The following is a 21,345-nucleotide window of genomic DNA, read 5'->3' as shown; positions in this document are numbered from 1 at the left end:
CCCATCAGCCAAAATTTATCAGTACTACAGAAGTGATGCGACTTCAAGTATTCAAATATTTCATTAAATGCACATTAATTGGCTGAATTTCCCAACGGTATGTCATGTTATTTTTGCTAGAAAGAAAATACAGCAAACTAGTCAGGAGGAAACATCACTGATTCAATTTTTTTTTTTCCTCCCAGCTTTTCTGAATGTTGCTATGCTATTCTGACCTCTGTGTTATGTGGAAGCATGAACAGACTGTGTTGCTATCAATCTAAGGCGTCCTGACAGTCTTAGACACTAAAAGAATGTGATTCAATTCAACATAGCTGCCTTTCACTGTGGCCTAGCATAATTCATATTACCTTGCATTTGCCATCAGCTCATCACATACACACAGTCAATGAATGCAACTCAGCTGACCAACATAAATTCACTATACAACATTTACTAAGACCAGTCCAAGGTTGAAGTTTCAATTAATGCCAGACTTTCACCAAGTAAGCTGGAAGCACTGCATAACAGAATAACTTCATCTTGTATTGTATTTTCCCCTCCATCCTTCCCAAAAGGAAAGATGCTTATTCTTCTCATGTTTTTTTTTTTTACGTAGTCTATTTCTGCCTCTCAGCAGCAGCATAAATACTGGAATATTTTAAGCATCAAAAAAGATCCTTGGATTTCTATTCTTTGTAACCTAATTTCTAACACATGCCAAAACTCCTATCGCGAGGCTTAAACCAGCAAACACTAGTAACAATAGCAAATTAAGCTCATAGGGTTATATTCAAGCATACTACAATCACACCTTTGTTCTGCTATGTACAGGCACCTGTCAGAGAAAATTATTGTATTAATAATTCAGGCGGAATTAAAAAAATCTATTTCATGTTAACCTGAGATAGAGAAGGAAAAGACCCAACAGTTAGGAGCATTGATCTCTTACAGCGGTTCTTTAAATGCATATAAGAGAAAAAACATTTCCAGAGGTGAAAATAAAGATAAGACAGTAAATTAGGCAACGTCATAAAGTCATACTTTTCCCCTTAGCAAACTGAAACAACAACTATTAATTGTAAAATATGTAGTGCTAAGAGATGTACTTTTCAGTCTGCCCAACACCTCGTTACAGAAGTAAATTTTCATTTGCTTATTTTTCCAAATGCTAAGTTTTTGGGTAAAGTTTCCTGTCCAGATTATTTCTTTCAATTAATTTTAGCAGTGGAAGGTGTTAGCACAATCCATTCAGCCACTACCAAGAATAAGCTGTAGAATAAAATACTTGTTTGCTCACATTAAATTCTTAATCATTTTATGAAGATATCTAGAACCTTCGGGAAAAGGCTTCAAATGTCACAGATATCATTAATTTATTGCTGTCTAGCAAGCAGTGACAAAACTAAATGACAGAGCCTCTTCTTTCTCTGTAGTGGCAGATGGGAAAAAGCAGGTTAAACAAGAAGTAGCTTTCCTGTGAATCTGAGAGTTGCAACATCTACAGATCTGAAGATCTATATGAGTCACTACATGCCACAAGGTAGAAATCTCATTCTGCCTTTTGGATAACCTATAAAGCCATCCACTTACCTTACCAGTATTTCTTTGGTACACATGTTCTAGAAATTAATAAATGATAGATAAGGGGCAGAAAGAACACACCTTTTGCACATGTATCAAGGCCTACAATAACGAACAATGAACCACCACACGAATGCCAGGTGTTCTAACTTGCATCTACCAGCTGTCAACAGGGTTCAGCCCACTCAGACTCGAAACAATTTTTCAAGTTTGTCATGGACTGTAGGCAGGATGGTATTACTCTATGTTCAAAGAAATGGGCATGTAATTAAGGTAAGAGGCTTCCAAGATCATTCAATAGTAATATAATGATGATTAAAGTCTTCGGCTGACCTCATTCTCTGTTATTTTAGGCAATGTGAACACTTCCAACAAAAGATATTCCCTATTCCAAGAGCTCACACCCAAACTAGAAAAGTTAGATACAGCATAGAAGAGTTGTTTTACTTTACAAGAGAGATGAAGTACAGAAAGAGCAAATGACTTCTTTGATTTTGATTTGATTTCAGTACCTTCACTTCTAAAATACTGTCATCCCTCTAGGATTTTATTCAATTCTCCTAAGACTTGGTCACTCTGCACACACACACTGGACACCTGAGGGAGAAGTTTAGTCAGTCTGAACTTTTTTCCTGCTCTTTTATCAATTGCTGTTGTCCACTGCTATTTTTGCTGTTTTGCTATCACTTTCAAGGGTTTTTTAACAACTGAACGTTACAAAAATATTATATGAATTAACTTATACCATTATGGAAAATGTTATGGTTGAGCATCAGAAACATATTACAGCTCTATTGCAATAGTAGCTGAAGGCCCACAAAACCACCTCAGATTCTTGTACAAGCACTCGAAATAAATAAGGCAACAAGTACTGTGCTTTACTAATTTGCTACAATTGAATTTTGATTTATTGATGTATTTCTTGGATAATCATTTTAAATATTAACACATACACAATTCAATTTATGTGCCATTTTGAGAGAATTCAAAGTAACAGGGCACGACTGGAATCTCAGGCTGTAACACCCTGCATGTCCCTCTGGGTGCGATGAATAACTTAACGGACAGACATCACTTCAGTGTCCCAGTACCCGCTACACAGTCACATTCAAACTAGCCAGAAAAACACATTCTTTTTTAAACTGTTTTTCAGAACTGGATGAGTTGATATATTAAATATTAAAATTACAAGAAATGCCAAAAGGCAGCATCAGTCCATCCGAGGAAATGCAAAGGTTTCAAAGGAGCCCCAATCTGATTCACCCTCTCTCTTTCCAAGCAACAGCAGAGGAACCACGTCCTATCAAATTAACCTTGAGGTCTATTGAAGCAATTAGCAATCAAGAATTTGCTTTCTTGCTTTTTCTTTTTTTTTTAAACAAAAGTAAAAGCATCTTGAAGTAAATCAACAAGCTTAGAGGACACAATCGCTTAGACCTCATGCCCTCAACACAGTAAACTATATCCTGTGTGAACTTCTGTGCATAGCTATGCTGTTTCACTGCTATCTGATCCATTCAGGTAGGGAATTTATTTCTTACAAATGTCAAGAATTTGGCAGCTTGCAACAGACAGGATAAACAGCACAACGCCCGCGCCTTTGAGAAATCCAGCATTCCAGATAAGGATCCAAGGTCAGGATTTCATTTGCATTATTTTTATTGTTTTATTCACATTGACTACTGGGACACATTTGCATAGTATGTCTAAACACTCATACTTAAATCTTATTAAGGAGGGACACTTCTGTGATAAACCACTTGTCCATACTTCAAGATTTTCAAAAACTGAATGTACGTACAGTTTGTCTGCAAGATGATGCTGCACTGCCACCCATAAATGAAAAATTGCAAGAAAAAATGGCTTGAAAGGGTAATTAAATGGCAATCAAAAAATTTCAAAATTAATTTTTTATCTGTAACACTGACAGATGGCCCATGTTTGATTTTATTCTTGTGCTATTTTGAAACTTTATCATTATTTTCTTTTGCCCAATTCAGAATGATCTTTCTCTGCCTTTTAAGAGATCTTAAAAAGCCAAAGCCGGAAACACAGCGGTTTGTTAGTATTTTCATTCCAAGTAAGATGATGCTGGCTTCCTCCTCCTCCCGTCCTCCCCCAACCAGCTGCTCTGTCACTCCTGATACAAACTGGCGTAGCCGCGACTTCCTGTGGCAGTCGCAGATGATCGCTGTGTGTCACCAGTACATCTGGCCTGTGCAACGTTAGGATGGAGCGTACGCTGACATTCCACATGCTACAAGTAATACTTCAGGCACTACAAAAACCTGGGACACCTAAATGCCCAAAATAGTTCTAAAAGTACTCCCTTGAACGTTGCCTTAGATATTTTATTCACAAAGCTCCCACTGACTTCCTCAGGCACTTTGATTTAAGACTCCTTGTTTAGGAAAGTTAAGAATGACGCTCCTCTGACCCAGTATGTGTCTCTACTGCAGGCAACCAAGCTAGGTCACGTCACGCAGGCCACCTTCGCAGGGCAAAGAAACTGCCATTCATCTATCCCAAAGGGTTTTTAAGGTATCTGTGTCAGGATGCATCCCAGAAGTGCCTATTCCTCGCTATCAGCTATAAATGAAAGCTCAGGCAGACTAGCTCACATAGGACATCTAAAGTTAGGTGAGACAAACCTCAATTTAAAGAGTTTTAAATATTGCAACTTGCCTCGTTTTACATCCCAGTTCAACAGAAAGGCTACAACTCTTAGTCTCTCTTTAAGCATTCATAATCTCCTTTTCATTTTACCCTACCACTCAGGGAGGTGACAGTGCCCCTGTACTCGGCACTGGTGAGGCCGCACCTCAAGTACTGTGTTCAGTTTTGGGCCCCTCACTACAAGAAGGACATGGAGGTGCTGGAGCGTGTCCAGAGAAGGGCAAGGAAGCTGGTGAAGGGTCTGGAGCACAAGTCTTATGAGGAGAGGCTGAGGGAATTGGGGTTGTTTAGCCTGGAGGAGAGGAGGCTGAGGGGAGACCTTATTGCTCTCTACAACTACCTGAAAGGAGGTTGTAGCAAGGTGGGGGTCGGTCTCTTCTCCCTAGTAACAAGTGACAGGACGAGAGGAAATGGCCTCAAGCTGCACCGGGGGAGGTTTAGGTTGGATATTAGGAAAAACTTCTTCACTGAAAGCGTAGTCAGGCACTGGAACAGGCTGCCCAGGGAAGTGGTTGAGTCTCCATCCCTAGAGGTATTTAAAAGACGGGCAGACGTGGTGATCGAGGACATGGTTTAGTGGTGGACTTGGCAGCGCTAGGTTAACAGTTGGACTCTATGATCTTAAGGGTCTTTTCCAACCTTAACGATTCTATGATTCTATCCTATGATTCTATCTTGGTGAAGTTCACGTATTGTTCACGGAGCCTCCCAACATTAATCAGCACAACAAAGATATCCCATTCATAGTTCCATTCGCACACTTCATCTTACCTGGAAGAGCTATTCTAAGCTATTTGGCTTCTCATTTAAATCCAAATGAAAGTTAAAACACTTTATTCCATGCATTGCATTTTACCACTGAGAAAGGACACACTGTTGCATACATTCAGGAGATACGACAATAAAAATTGATTAAGAAAGTGGGCACGTGAGGCCTACGTGGTTTCATATTTCTAACTTTTTAAGCCAAGGAATGAGATCTGCTACTTTTCAGTAACCTATTATTATTATTATTATTATTATTATTATTATTATTATTATTATTGTTTCAAAATGCTCTATATAAGCTCCCCAAGAAAAGTACTCTCAGGAAGAACTACCAACTTACCTATCCCCTTCAATCAAAAGGGTTATTGAACTGAAAAGGGTACACAGTCCTATTCTCCATCATGCTACCAAGGATACATGATGAAAAAAGATATATTTGCCCTGATTTAACAGCTTTATGCTTTACAGAATCACAGAATAGTTGAAAGGAACCTCCGGAGATCATCTAGTCCAAACCCCCGCTCAAAGGAAGGTCAGCTAGAGCAGGCTGCTCATGAACACACCCAGTTTTTAATATCCAACAACGGAGACTGCACAGCCTCTCTGTGCAACCTGTTCTAGGGTTCAACCACCCTCACAATAAAAATTTTTTTTCTTGGGTTTAAATGGAGTTTTTTTGTACATAAATTTGTGCCCATTGCCTCCTCTCCTGTCACTGGGCATCACTCAGCAGACTCTGACTCCATCCAATTTATACTTCCTAATACAGGAGATACTCCAAGTGCTCAATCATCTTTGTGGTTCTTTATTAGTCTTGTCTCCAGAATGCCGATGTCTTTCTTGCACTGGAAGCTCAGAATCAAGCTTTGCACTCCAAATGTGTCTCACCAGGGCTGAGTAGAGAGAAAGGGAAGAATCACTCCCCTTGACCTGCCAGCAATACTCTGCCTAATGCCATCCAGAATGCGGTTGGCCTTCTTTGCTGCAAAGGCACATTGTTGGCCCATGTTCAGCCTGTTGCCCACTAGGACAACCTGTTGCCCCGGGTCTTTTTCTGCAAAGTTGCTTTCCAGCCATTTGGTCCCAGCCTATAGTGGTGTATGGGGTTACTCCTTCCCAGGTTCAGGACTCAAACAGCTGGGAAAGACTCAAAACAAAACAGTAAAAACCCTCAAACAGCTGAGAAGCAGTGACTACTAAATCAAAAATTACTTGCATAGCCGAGACTCTAAAATAAATATGTCCCCACCTATGCCTTAACTTTGGCACAACAGCAGTAGGTCAGGCAGCTCTTCAGGCATTAGGGTCATGAGCCCATGTTGAGCCCACGTCAACTCACACAGGCTACAACAGGCATACTTACCAACTGCTAATACATGATTACTGTTTCTACGGATGCCATGTTTTAAAGCTTAAAAATCAGAACAATTTAGCAGTTCCAAACACTGCTGCTAAGGCACATGTGAGCAGGTGAGTTATTCCAACAGCAGTTCTATTTGACTAGCACGCCTCAAGAACTATAGTGCAGCAGATGACTTACCCTTTGAGCTTTGTCTTTTAACTCCTGATCTTGAGCTAAGAAAGCTTGCATCCTCTTCTGGATGTCTGTAAGTTTTTCAGGGTTAATTCTAATTAAAAAAAAAAAAGAAAAAGTTAGCTTTAATTATTAGAACATGCAAAAATAAGCACCTATTAAGGTCTCAGGAGTATCTTCATGTCTTTTGCATTGCTTTCATACGCATAAAGCTATTACCACTCTGAACAAGCTTAGAATGGAACCATGTTACGGATGAAGCATACACTCCTCAAATGAATAATACAGAAAAGACAAATGGGAGCTCAGACTTTTTATCCAGAGACAGTTTTCAGTGAAGGTGGTGAAACTTCTGCCAAAGCAAAGCCAAAATCAGCAGTAAAGAACTTCTTGAATTTATAAAAATGCTGAGAAAAAATATAGAAGAAGCATAATGAATTATAGTGTTACTTTATACTGAGATAGCAGTCTTCATAAGGAAATTCTCAGCATTTTTGAGAGCTTAAATAAGATCCATTGCCCTGGGAATACTGAAATTTAAGTACTTCTTTCTTACAGCCAGATGAGCAAAAATAAAGGACATTGAGATTAAACAGATTTAAGAGCTCCTCAATATATTGATCAGGTGAACAAAGAACATTGACTGTATTACAGAAAATGCCATTAAACCTAGTAAGAAGTTATGCAAGTCCTCTTCCAGACTCTGGATTTTTACACTTATTCCAGTGATATCTACACCATTCCAGGTTTATTTGCCCAGATCTTTTCTTATCTACTTCTGGTTTTGATCTGCTACTGCCACCCAAGTGTGTCATACAACCTACCAAACATGGTAGGAGGGTTCCCCTCAAGCAGTGGTCAAAAGAGATGCACAACTACCAAATTTCTTAATCTGGTTCTTGCTGCTGTGTGCCATGTCATCCATACTGCACAACAAAACACAGCCTTTGTTGAAGGAAGTCAAGAAAAAAAAACAATCAAAATCATGCTTCTTCACATAGCACTAAGTCAGTCTAGAACACATGACCAATTAAAAAACAATTTATAGACATTTTTTGTAACATAAGTCATTATGATCATCAATTATTCTTACTAAATATGAAAGCAGCAATTAAGCAAGGGGTTGGAGGGTATTACTAAAGAATAATTTATAAAGACATCAAGCTTTATACCCTCATCATTTCTATTTCTTATCTCTGTCAGATACAGCCAGTGGAAGACTGTAGCACACACAAGAGCTATTTAGCTACAGTTTTAGTGAAAGATCAAAAAGCTGAGTTCCATTTTCAAGCCAGCAAATAATTTACTCTGAAAGTGTAAAGACACGAGAGAAAAGAAGAGGCATGAAAAATTCAGTGGGGCACAAACTGACCAACAAGTCTTTGAAATGCAGTGCAGGATGGAATGCAGACAAGATACCGAAGATAGAAAAAATAAACAGAGAGAAGGCTCTTCTAGATTTTATTCTGCAAAACAAGATTGAGAAGGTGACAATGAAAATATTTATGATCCTAACAAAGGAAAAATGGTAGAATAGCAAAATAAAAGCAGTGGTTTGCTTAATACTGAATTGTATTAGAAGGTACAAACACGAAGTATACGACCTCACTGCAGAGGAAAGACAGGAGGAAGAGCAAAAAGGCTGGCTAGATGAAACCTACGTGTTTACAATGACCTGAAACTCGAGAAGAAAGCTTCAAGTAGAACTGAAGACAAGTATAAAACTAGCACAAATACACTGGGATAAAATAAGAAATACAACCACAAAATGAGATACAAAAAGTAAAGAAGGAATAGCATGAAAAATAAACGACAACAAAAAAAATTAACATGAACACCAGTAGTATAACAGCCCAGAGAAGTATCAGATTGCTGTTAAATTATGGGAAAGCTATTAAGGGATGACCTCAAGGCACTTAAATTAGCCAGTGTCTTTTTTCCCTTGTCTTCACTCAAAGTGGCAGCTGCAATCAGACAGCTAACGGCAGCTACAGCACAGTCCAAGCTCACACCAGAATTGCAAAACACAGGATAACATGTACTTAGATAAATCAGCTAGGTCAAAAGAAACTTGCTCCATAGCAACTAGAAAGTCAGAGCACTTCTGAGTCATAGCTGTATCTATTCTTGAGAACTCATCTGAGACAGATAAAAATCTATGGGACAGGGCAGGTAAACACAGTGCTCATTGTCAAAGGGGGCAAAAAAAAGAGAAGTTAAATGTTTAACTTTTTTCTTGATACCGAAAAAAGAACTTGTAAGCACCTAAAGAAAATAAGCAAACACACAATGGCCAACATAGCTTAGTCAGAAGCAAAACATGACTAATCAGTCTGATTATCCTTCATAACAGCATTAGCTGGCTTTAAGAATTAGGAAAGAAACAGCATATGTCATATTTGATGTCAGCAAAGCAGCTGGCAGTTGCATATCCTCATAAGCTAGGTAAACATGGTCTACATTAAATCTTTAAGTAAGTGCAAAAATGGCCTTGGAGCCGTACTCAAAGAGTAGTTGGGACTGTCAACTACTCACTGTAGTCACTGTCAAACTCAGAACGCATACCAAGTTCCAATTCTCACCTGGGCCCGCTATGACTCATTATTTTCTATGACTTGATTATTGTGAATATGATCCATTATTTACAGGAGACAATAGGTCATTGAGGCTCCAAGCATAATGGACAATAAACTTAGACAAGATGTAATAACATTTTGTTGACTGCATATAAATTTTAGTTTAAGTAATTTGGTTGAAATTTGCAAGAAAAGGGTTTGAAAAAGACAGAAAACACATGATGCTTTACAGTTAAAAGCAAGGCAAGATACTGTGGCATAAATCTAAACAATGTCAACCAAGAATTGCCCCAAGCACATTTTGAGGTTATGTGTTTGTTAATGAATGAGTACATTTGCAACACTGAATATTAAAAAGAGAGTCAGAATACTGGATTCTCTCCTTTCCAACTCTGTATCATGACAACTGCCCACTGTCTGTCGTCTTTGTCTCATGATGGGATTCCAAAAATAAGAAAGCTGGTCACTGTTAAACTGGATTTTGGTTTTAATGAGTTTGCATGTTATTTCTTTCTGAACAAATAAAACTCTCTACAGTAATTATATACATGTGACTATTTGGAGAGACAAACATAAAACCTAAACACTTAAATGAACTATTGTAATTCATAAGCTTGCCTAAACAGCTAAGAACCAGCAAGCAAGAACCAACCATGCAAAAACTAGAAGGGGATTTTATGACATTGTCTATCATTTTAACCAGGCTGTTTCTTTTTCTTAACTCTGCAAGTACAAATCTTGCATTTAAGGAGCAGCATAACTTTTTTAAACTGTTGTTTTGCCTAGCAGTTGCACAAATGGCCGCACTTGACTGTGCCATGATATAAATATGAACTCCGCTCGCTTGGTCTTATGAACTGATCAGACAGCACTCTCCAAATCTCCTGGTCGATACGCACTCGGCTTTCCACTCATTTCTCCTGTTTTTAACATCAGCATTCAAGTACTGCTTTAACTAGATAACTCTTCCCCATCTTCTCCAAAGCAGAATTTGACCAAAAAAGCTCAACAACCACCAAAAAGACCATGCTGTCATGATGTAGCAAAAGTTTCTGTATTCCACCCAGCTTCCAAGCAGCAGCAGGTTTTGATCTGTGCTCTCAGCCTGGAACGTGGCTCCCTGTGGTTACACTGGACAACCTGAAAGGCTGGAGAGAGGAGGAAGAGCTGGAACTCAAGGAAGGCTGCTCAGAGCTACCAGGCTCGCACCAGCAGATCACGTACAGGTGCATAACCACACTGGTTAGTGACACCAATGGACTGTCCTACAGTAATGATGGTAATTGGGAGGCAGCAAGTTTTAATAGATTCCCTAATATTAATATTACTGTCATGTGGAATACATATCCAAGTATTCTCCACTGGCAGAAAAAGAGGTGGTTTGTTGTTGTTGTTATTGTTGTTTTCTTCAAGAACCACATTTTTGTCATAATATTAAAGAAAGCAAATTACATTGCTGGTATCTACATACCTGCACTTCCTTTGGTAAAATTTTCTAGACACAAAATTTGTTACAATAACCCCTTAGGAAGCAGCTCCTATCTTGTAACTTGACAAAATTGGATGTGATGAAGTAGTCTCAAGGTATTATCAAAAATAACTTTAGTTTACAGCTTGTATCTAAAACTTTGAATCTATAGACTCCTTATAAATATATACATAATATTTAATACTTCCAGAGTAGCTTTTTGCCATATCTGAGTGCTCTAAAATACGATATTTATTATTGCATATTTTGCATTTTCTCTTGCTCTGTTTGAACAATGAAAAAGAGATGTATTGTTAAAAGCACCACCTGTAAATTGGCAGCTTGTGCTGTTTAAATTGGTATGGTATACTACAGGGAGCTTAGATCTAAAATTGAAAATTAAGAAAACAGTCCAAACCTTAGTCTTTTGAATAGGTATTCAGGAAAAGAAAAAAGTTATTCTCCTCTCTCCTTTCAAATTATGGAACTGTTTTAAAAGCTCTGTCTAAATGAAATAAAGAAATGTTAAGAGCTGTTTATAAGTCAGAAAATACAAACCAAGGAAAGTAACAGAAAACTGGTTCTTGCAATCCCTATGCAAGATAACAGGTTAACAAGAACAGCAAAACAAACACTTTCATTGACAGTGATGTTTTAGAAACAAAAAGCTTTCAGAATGAATTTCAGAAGTTTGAAGAGTTAAACTCTGTTGGCAGCAAGCAATGCTCATTACCTTCTAACTCACAAGTTAAACCAATTCTTGAGAATCTATAATTAGGTGAACATGTACAAACACCACCAGAAAACTTCAACAGAAGACCTGGAACGTGATCCATGGGCTGATGGAACTTCTTCAACAATTTATCAATTGACAAAACACACCAGGGTTGTATTAATTGGGAAACTGGCTAGAAGTAAACAACCTAAGAAAATTTGTAGTTAAAAACTTCTAGGATTAAACTGGTTTGCAGTCCATAAGTAGTTAAAAGAATTGTTTTTAAGGATTTTAGTTAGCATCTTACAAGTACAATGCTAAACCATTTAAGCCTTAACCACACTACATAGACAATTCTAAGTAGAAGCATTCCCCTCCATTACGATGTTACAAATACTAATAACATATGTTTTGCAAATCGAAAATCTGGACCTCGGGGCAGGCTCTTAAAATACGTTAGCAGTCAAAAGCCCTGAATTTGCTTATAATGATTCCAGTTAAGAATGTTACTTAAATGTATTTATTATACATATGCCCTAGTGGCTTGGTAAAATAATGAATTTTTGGGGTGATGTTGAAAAAAAAAAAAAAATAGCAGAGAGTTTTCCACTGATGTAACATCAGATTATCAAGAATGTGTTAAGAGATGCAGCTGTGGATGTCTCTCCAGAAACACATCTAACTTGGATTATAAACAGAAGACGCATTTATTGGGGGGGAAATTAAATATTTGCCTTATTAAAATTGAATTGTTATCCTGGTACAAAAATACTGATTTGGATTTGCATGAATAAATACAGCATAAAGAGGCTTTTTTACCATGTTCTATGATAAGCTGTTCAGACAATTAACTGCATTACTCAAGAAGTTAAAAGCTTAGCTGTCAAAGAAAGGTGAAATATTTATAATATGCATGAGATCAGACATTTATTTAGCGAATATCAAAACAAGATACATGATTTGAATAACTATCATTTTAACAAGGAAAAAGATGAGGTTTGGAAAGAGACAATTTGCTTAGGCTGTGGCGGTTATAAAACAGATCCTTTTAAAGCACTATGATGCTTAAAGGAAAAGAAAATATCAGACTTTAATTCAGATTCCTTACAGATATTGTCCACGTTCAGTTGGGATTTTTTTTTGTTTGTTTTTTTGTTGTTGGGGGAGGTAAACAGCAATTTCAAAGGAAAGCTATAAGCACAATTAGACCTTTGGTAGTTGTTTGACTCCATTCTAGTCCTTATTTTCACTGTTTTAGCAAAAGTTGTCTTATGTTTGAAGTTCACGCATGTTCTACACAGAATTGATACCTGTGTTTGACCAGAAAAGGTGTATTTAATTCACTGGCTGCTGTGTACTCAGTTACATAGAAGCAGCATTCACAAGTGCAGTTCACAAGTGCCTCTGAAATGGCATATCTCATGCATCAAAAATACTTAAAAAAATAAAACTAAACCTTAAATCCGGAAAGTGCTATATGCATGTTTCTATTCCCTGCAGAAATGGCAACTTGTGTCCAGGTGTGGCATGTTTGGAGTGTTGACATCCAACTATGGTATCAAAAACAGCAATCCTCAGGGAAACCAAACAGAAAAATCAGCCTAGTGAAGCTGAACACTGGAGCACTCATAAAAGAGTAAGATTCAGTAGGAACTGACAGTATTTTGTGGTTATCATTCCAAGCTCTTGCTTCTTTCCCCTTCACTATAGTCGATCACACAATCTTTCCTTATTGTTTGTAAAAACAAAATAAGAAGTTTGTTAGAAGTCACCATCATATCAAATTGCAATTGACCAGGCTATCCTGACTTACCTTAATGCATCCTGTTATTGAATTTACAATAGAAAAAGCCAATGAAGTGAAAAAGATTCTCATTTAGTAGACTTTAATAATGACAAGTCCCAAAGCATGTGTTCACTTTATTCCCTAACTCAAGTTTTGACATAAATGTATATGAGCAGTGTAAAAAAAACAGATAACAGTATAAGTAACAGCAATTTCTTACTATCCTTCGTTACACTAGAATACAAAGAATACACTATAGTTAATTTTGAGCAGACCTGAAGGTTTAAGCAACAAGATAATAATAACCACTTAAAGCTTCACCCTACTTTGATTTCTTCTCAAAACCAATTATTCCACAAACACTTTCCACATACAGTTAATTATCTTCTTTGCTTAGATATCCGAATCTTCACATCCAAACCACAGCTTTTCAAAGTAAGAGTCCTAGCCTTGCTCATACCCACTTGTACAGAAACTTAATTTTCTACCTTCTCATCCTTCTCCAGATTTCTTTTAGCTCTACTCTATGATTTTTGATATGGTGTAACCTGAACTATAAAAGTATTCAAAATGGAGTCAGGCTCATACCACACTTTCTGGCTTGCTTTCAATTCTTCTTCCATATTTCCTTCACATTCAGTTTCCTCTTTTGATTTAGCATTAGACTGACAGGCTCAAGGAACAATCAACTCCTTCGTCCCTATAGCTGCTAATTAAGAAATTACCACCGATGCTTTTTAGTGGTGTGGGGTTTTTCTCTTATTTTACAGTTAGGGTTTTTGTCTTTCCTACATGTCCATTACTCTGCATTTAATAGAAACTGGAAATATAGGTGGTTTTTTTTATTTTTACATGGTATCATTATATACTTCTGCAACTCTTTCAAAGTCAGTTCTCTTTTGTACAGATAGCGTAGATCTCTACAGGTCTCCATCAGAATACTCTCTCTGTTATGTAAATTGACCATTTAGCCACATCTTTTATTTCCTGTTCTTCAACTAACTGATGCAGAAAGATCATGACAAATTGGAGAAACAGTCTAGAACTAAAGAAAAGACAGGTAAGAGAAACCAGAATGATAAAAGGTATAAAAACCTACAAGGACAGATTAAAGAAATTGTAATTGTTTAATCTGCAAAAGAAAAGAAGAGCATGATAATGTCCAATTACATAAAAAGTAGTTGCAAAGAGGGAGAGAATACATAATTTTCCATATATTCTTGGCACAGGACAAAAGAAATATTTCACTTAAATTACTTACAAGGCTTATCAGACACTTGAAGAAAAAACCTTAATGGCAGGAACTGCTGAGTACAGATGAGATCACTTTGGGAAATTGTGAAGATATTCATTGGCAAGTTAGAGAAGCAACTGATAAGAATGATTTGTGCAGCTGATCCTGCCTTTGGGAAAGGGGATGGAATAGGTAACCTCTCAAGGACTCTCCCTTCTACAACACTAACAAAATCAAATTATCTCCCTTGTTTGTCCAGCTCCAGGCAATTCAAGCACTTTACTCCGTCAGGATTATCATAGACTCATCACACATTATTCCTGTAGAAAGAAGGCTGAATAACAGACAAGCCGTTAGTCACTTACTTGATTTCACTGACAGGTACTTTCCTCTGTGCCAGCTGTTCCACCATGCCTTTTTCTTCTGAGGGAAGCAATACTAACAAAGCTTCACCACCTTCTTTGTATCTGATCAGGGGAAAAAGCCACAAAAGAGAGACCTCAAGCAAACATTCAAAAAAAAAAAAAATTTCTGCTAATGTTTTCAATAACCAGTGAGAATTTACATTTGCTTCCTTATAAGCAGCCCAAAGAGGAGACAAAATCCTCACTTTCCAAAGGGAAAAGGCAAACCAGTTAAGTGACTTGCCAGTATCTCCACTTGAGCTGATTCCAAGACCACACCTAGAGCCTTAACCATCTGGGACTAGGACACAGATTCAGATCAGTGGATCTTCTCTTCCTTAGATTAGAAATATTTCTGTAGTAATTCAATGGCACTTGATCAAAGCTTACAATACTAGAAGATCTAGCTACTTGCATCCATCCTTTACCTACAGGTAAGTCTTAACACCTGGTAACAACTGATTCTCCTTTGCACATGCTGCAAGTGTAAAGGCTAGAAAAGGGTAAGTGTCTTGATCCCAACAACAACTCCTACTTGCATGTTCAATAAAGGCTACCTTTCTAACAGGTCACAGAGGCGTCACTGAAAGAAAAGCATAAAAACAGGAGTTCTTTCATTTATAGAAGCAGTTTTTAGGTGCAAAATAAAAAATACAATCAGACTGATCCCATAAGATCATATCTAGTATTCACTTTTCAATGCATTTAACAGCTGTTTCAAATGTAGCTGAGTTAGTAATTACTCAAGATACATAGTTGGCAAAGAAATAAAAGTTCTTCTATTTTATTCTTAAAGTATCTTCTTGTTCACTTTCTTTTTGTGAAAGAAAATGTCAGTTCCTACTTTTGGCAAACTTAGCGACTTGAGGACAGTCATGGAGAAAAAAAAAAATACCCAACAGCATTAGTAACCAAACAAGACAATCGGTTTAAGTCCTACTGAAAAAGTAGTAATGATAAGTTAGCTTATCTGCATTATCTAAGTGCATATCTACTGTAACACATATATTATTTCCTCATTTACAGTACAGATTGATAGGAAAATATTGCATAGAGTCCTCCATTACATAAAAAACAACAATCCAACTAAACTTCAGAAATATGCCAAAATTGGACAGAATCCAACTCACAGCCAACTGATGAGAGGAATGTGTGGGACAAAGCAAAATAAAAGAGTGGTAAGTTACTACACAGAGCAGCTCTAAACTGCCAAGAGCTACTCACAGGGAAGTCCCTCAGCAACAGCAGGTTGTAAGCCTATACGTAAACTGCTATGACTACAAGTATTCTATTTGTTTGAAGCAGAACATTATCATCGTATTATTTTTCAAGTGCCAATTTATATCAAATTATTTACTACCTTAACAGGCCTCTAGTTTGGTTCCTACTCCAGTCATATTTCTCTTTTTTTTCCCCTATGCTGGTAAAAGTTTTCATCCATCTTAAGCATATCTGGCCTGTCCTTTCTGTTTTCCACACGGAAAGTTAACTGTTTCCTCTATCTTTATTCCACTCAGTCTGTTGCCATTTCATAAATCTTCAGCTTCTGTTACTCCCTCATACATTCTCCTGTTGGGTCTTTACTCCAACTGCATTCACCCTTCTCCATCAACAGAACCATCAAGGAAAGAATATTATACAAAAGGTATAAACTGTCAGCAGAAGGGTGGAAGATGTTATTAATTTGTCTTTGGGTCAGAGACCACAGAGAACAAGGCTGTGCCAAGGTAGGTCACGTATCTTTCCAATAAAAGCTCAGCAGTGACCGAAGAAAACACCAGTTCAGTCTGTGGACAGAAAAGGGGACATAAGTGCTATTTAAGGAAGCATTAGAGTCAAGGCTCCTTGGCTTAGGAGAGCTTTTAAGTTGGAGGCCAGAGAGCGCAGAAGGATGTTCGCAGGCACACCAAAGAAGAATCATACTAATAAAAATCATTTCCGATGGAATATAGGGAGCCCACATTTTTCCAAGTCTCAACAGTTATCACTTGGCAAAAACAGTACTGCAGAACTGTTTGAAAACTATAAACACTATCTGTCACAGCACAGTAAGCAATGCAAGTAGCAACAAAATCTGCAGTTAAAACAGTCTGACAGCTTTTATTACAGCTCTCTGCTTTCATCAGATGAATTTGAAAAATCACAACAAAACGCTCTCAGATGCCTTTTTTTTTTTTGCCCAATGTTACACATGATGGGTTTGGGGACTGACTTTTAAAGATAATTTAAAAATGCTTAATAAATGTTTTTGTCGTGAGATTTTAACCCTTACATTCTAGATTTTGAAATTTTACATGGAAATCAAATTGATACAAGAGGAGAGTCTCTGCCACACACCAACACTCTGTAAAATTTACTGGTTTTATACAGTTTGGTAAGAGTACCAAAAGAAATGGTAAGACATTTGGACTCTGTCCCAAAAAATACTGCTTTAGGGTTGTGGGTGAGGGAGAGCTACTGTACAAAAACTATACTAACTTGATTTTAATCCATTTAATTAGTAGACCTAAAATGTTCTCAATGCAGAAATATCAGCTTGTAGAATCTTTCTAAAAAAGATTTCTAAAGCAACCCATATGCTTGGTTTAAGGCAATTTATTATCTTTACCAACAACATAGGAGGATGTAAGTCACTGCTGATCAAACATGCCATGAATGTTTGGGCCCTTTATATAATAATTAAGGTTGGGACTGACTTGCTTACATAGACGAAGTGCACCTTCTAAGAAAGCTCTATATATTCTAACCCAGCCAAATTCCAGATGATATTTCCACAAAGTAGGTGCATGTCAGACACTGCCACTGCCTGAAGAAGCAATGAAATCCTGGAAAGCCACTGAACCTTAGAGGACTTTGCATTTTATGGCAAAAATTGATGATCACAGTTCCAAGGCAGCTAATTATTCATCAAAACAACCTGAGCTCTCAGAGCGCTGTTGGACAGAAGGATGAAAATATTCTCTTTTATCTACCATAGGCTTGTATGAGACAGGAAGACAGAGATAATATTGCTGCCAATACTAGTCTCGCCGATTTAGAGTACAGAATAACACAAAGCTCTGCTCTTCTCTTCAAAACAGATGCTACGAAAGGAAAGGATGCCAAAAAGACCTATGAGAATGATCCAATATCTGGAAAGAATATCTGTTTAGTCTCTTAACAAGAATCTTCCTCATTTGCCAAGAAGACAAAAAAAAGTCTTGATCACACTATATAAACACCTACAAAGGATGATTTTTTGCAGATTCTTTAAATTTAGTCAAAGGCATGAAGTGATTTGTGTAGTCCGGTTGCTTCTGTTGTTTCTTATCCTGGAGTGCCTGACTTGGCATTCTCAAATTGTTGCCTTATTATATTTATTTTATTCAAGTGTGCAACACACTATGAAAGACCAGTGCCATACAAATCATCAAGAAATACCCATCAAGGGTCAGAGAGTGCAGATATCCTCTCTGCAAGCCACAAACCCAAACTCTGGAATGATATAGTACAGGAAATATCATTCTACATTAGTTTAGCTTTTATAGCTTTTCCTCAGTACCCACGAGGTCACTCTCAAAACAGGATGCAGGATCAGACGAACCTTCAATCTGATCCTTGAAAGGTGTTCTTGTGTTATGAGTGCTAAACACATTATATGCCGAGTCAGTTATCTTTTCAGAAAGTACAAATTCAGGAGATGTTATTCTAAAGGCACACTCCATAGGTACTTCGCAAAAAGAAAACAAGCATTAAATCTGGTATCTATGGACAGCGACTAATTCAATGTTTACATTAAGTCTTGCAAAGCCTTTATACAGAGAAAATAGTACTATAGCTGAGTAAAGAAACAATCACATAAAAATAGACAAAGAAGAGACAGAGGTTTCCAAACACCTATACTTTCTCATCTTTTGGCAACTACTAAGGGGGGAGGGGAGGCAACATTAAAAATATTTCCCAGAGTTGATGCCTTCAGAAATTCAAAGGGAGTGAAAGCCATCTGGTAACTATTGATGCAGTGTAATCTTCTTCCTTACCTATTTTGGAAACATTCACTCTTTTCAATGCCAATATTTTAAATGTACTTGAAGTTAAGGAGGAACAGTCTTTGCCCATTTTTATATTGTAAGTGTGATTTAATTAATTAAAACAGACAGTTTAATATTAATTCTGTTCTTCAGAGCTAAACAGGAAAATGAAATCATTACAGAATTGAGAAAGCTGAAAACAAATCAATCTTAAGTACCATGTGGGAAGGTTTGTATCTATTCAGTGTCCCCAATGGGTGTTTAGCTAAAGAAAGCAAAATGTAAGCCTATAAAAAAGGAATTTTACTTGGGCAGAGTATTATCTTATTTCTCAAAAAAGAAAAGAACTTAGTAATGTGCTAATAAGAAAATTATGGTCTTAAAGACAACCTCAAAAAGAGAGGCTGCAGTGGAAAATTTAAGTTTTCAAAACTGTTTTCTCTGTGTCTTTCATACTAAAAACTTCCATACTGGCAAACTTACAAAAGCACAAGCTACTAAAAACTGGCATAAACAATAAAAAACACTTATATCTTCTGCTCAAAATTTGTTTCTATTACAATGCCTAAAACATAGGGGAAAAGAACATCCCTCAGTATCCTAAGGGAATAAAGTTCCCCACTAAAGCCAACAAAAGAACATTTCTATAATTATTTTCAGTAGACAGATAAAACCTTTAAATCTTTATAGATGATACAGCAGCAAAAAGTCAACCTCAGCTACCGAAATTCTTCAGCAGGAGGACTACTCCTTCTACAGATGAGAAGACATTAGGAGAAGTTCTCCCCATTCTTGCTGACTGCAGCCTTCAAGTGGTCCATCATCACCAAAACCAAACATCTGTCCTAAAAGGCTAATTCACTCTGGTGATTTATTATTCACTAAGTATGCACCTCAACTGTGCTGGAGAAAAGTAAATTAAAAACGTCAAAGTAATCAAACTTCCTTGGACTGTGTAGTAATTGATTACTTATCTTGTCATCTCCTCAAGGTAATCAAAAAACCGGAGCAGGGAATCATCTTTGCATTGCGATTTTAACAGTCTCTTAGGATACCAGATACAATTCATTCCCATTCTATGGAAAATTACATTTTACTTGCGGGAAGTCTTTGGGGGAAAAAAAAAAAAAAATCCCATACTTCTAGTTCAAATCTGCCTTATTTTCTAGGGTCTATTGGCTTCAATACTTATCAAAAAGGCAAGTAACTTCTCTGCAACTCAGTCTTGACTTACAAGCAAGGAAACTGTGACAAATCATCATTAGCACTATAAAGCAAAGGGTAGGAATGATATATTCACACTGACTGCAGATGAGATAAAGGATGCCTACATTCAAGGGCTAGCACCAAAGCCTGGACAAGAAGGAAATAGGATAAATTATTTAGGACAATGTGGTACTGGCTAATTAGAAGTAGAGAAAAATGGTTTAAAATGTCAAGAGCACCATTTCCCTAGGAAAGAAACACTAAAGAGTTGCCAAATAGTTTCATTTCATACCAAAAAATAAATAAAATAAAACACTAAAATCAAGATGATAGATTCTGTCATGGTGAATGAACTATCTTAAACTTCTGCTAAAAATCACCCTGAGACAACAGCTGGTATCAAGCATGAAGGAACTAATAGCATGGCAACAATTCATCGAGGACAAGATGAGAAAAAATGCTTTTCGTGCAGGCCAAACAGACACTCAGTTTTCGCTAATCTTAACCTACCCTTGATCAGATCCAGCCAAAGGCTGCATATACCCCTAGCCAACACTATTAAAGCAAACAATACTACCTTTATCACAAAGGCAATAGATGAAAACGTACCATGGTTATTAATCAATTCCACCTTGCCATGCAGCTAGAGTTGAGCTTGTTCTAACTACATTCAGAGTAATTTTACATCCTTGCCACAACCATAGTAACACATAGTTCAGTCAAATGCACCATATTTTAATTGTCAGTGATACACCAGTCACGGTGATACCAGAATAAAATAGGAACGGGGACCATCTGATTGATGGTCATCAGGCACCAGTGTTCTGCTGTAGGGCAGACGTCCAGTATGGAAAAAAAAGGATGGGAAAGCACTGGAAAGAGAACTGTAAGGATAGCCTGCGTAGATATGCAGACCTTACAGGAAATGTTTTACGGGTTGTCTTGCACAGATGTAGTGCAACATGTTTCCCTAACATTTGTATTTCAGAAGATATAAGTTGATGCCAAATTTCAAGAGAGTTAAAGCAGTATTTCTGCTTTGTTTGGCAAGAAAAAAAAAAATCTATTTTAAAAACTGGCAAAGGAGAAAATGGAGATGATGAAATAACCATAAAATCTGGAGGAGGAGGGTTGCAGATATAAAGATATTTGCATTATAGTTTCCTGAACTGGAATACTTCCATTACAGAAAACTCAATATAAAGGAGGTGATAATGTTTTTGAATATATTTACCACACACAAACATGCAATGAACCGTAAGTATATAATTTTTATGCTTTGGAGGTCACACATCTACCACCATACTAAAAAAACCTGTGTTTTGTGGGGTTTTTTTAATCTTTAACTTAAATGGGACATTACCAAGTTGACTTGATTAAAGATCTAATTTTAGCCTAACTGGGC

The 21,345-nt window shown here is 37.1% G+C and overlaps 1 protein-coding gene across 1 annotated transcript in view; it reads right to left on the bottom strand.

Annotated features, from left to right (window-relative positions):
* DDX10 (DEAD-box helicase 10) overlaps positions 1-21,345 on the bottom strand; it is a gene marked incomplete at its 5' end in the record, with an annotated part of 190,428 nt that overhangs the window by 143,230 nt on the left and 25,853 nt on the right. The window contains 2 exons of the mRNA XM_082337940.1: positions 6,548-6,635; positions 14,686-14,787. Of these exons, the coding sequence (XP_082194066.1) occupies positions 6,548-6,635; positions 14,686-14,787 (190 nt within the window). The remainder of the gene's footprint in view (positions 1-6,547; positions 6,636-14,685; positions 14,788-21,345) is intronic.

This window comes from Platalea leucorodia, assembly GCF_965183815.1.
Source record: "Platalea leucorodia genome assembly, chromosome: 2".
Lineage (NCBI taxonomy): Eukaryota > Metazoa > Chordata > Aves > Pelecaniformes > Threskiornithidae > Platalea > Platalea leucorodia.
This window is presented reverse-complemented; position numbering and strand designations above follow the sequence as displayed.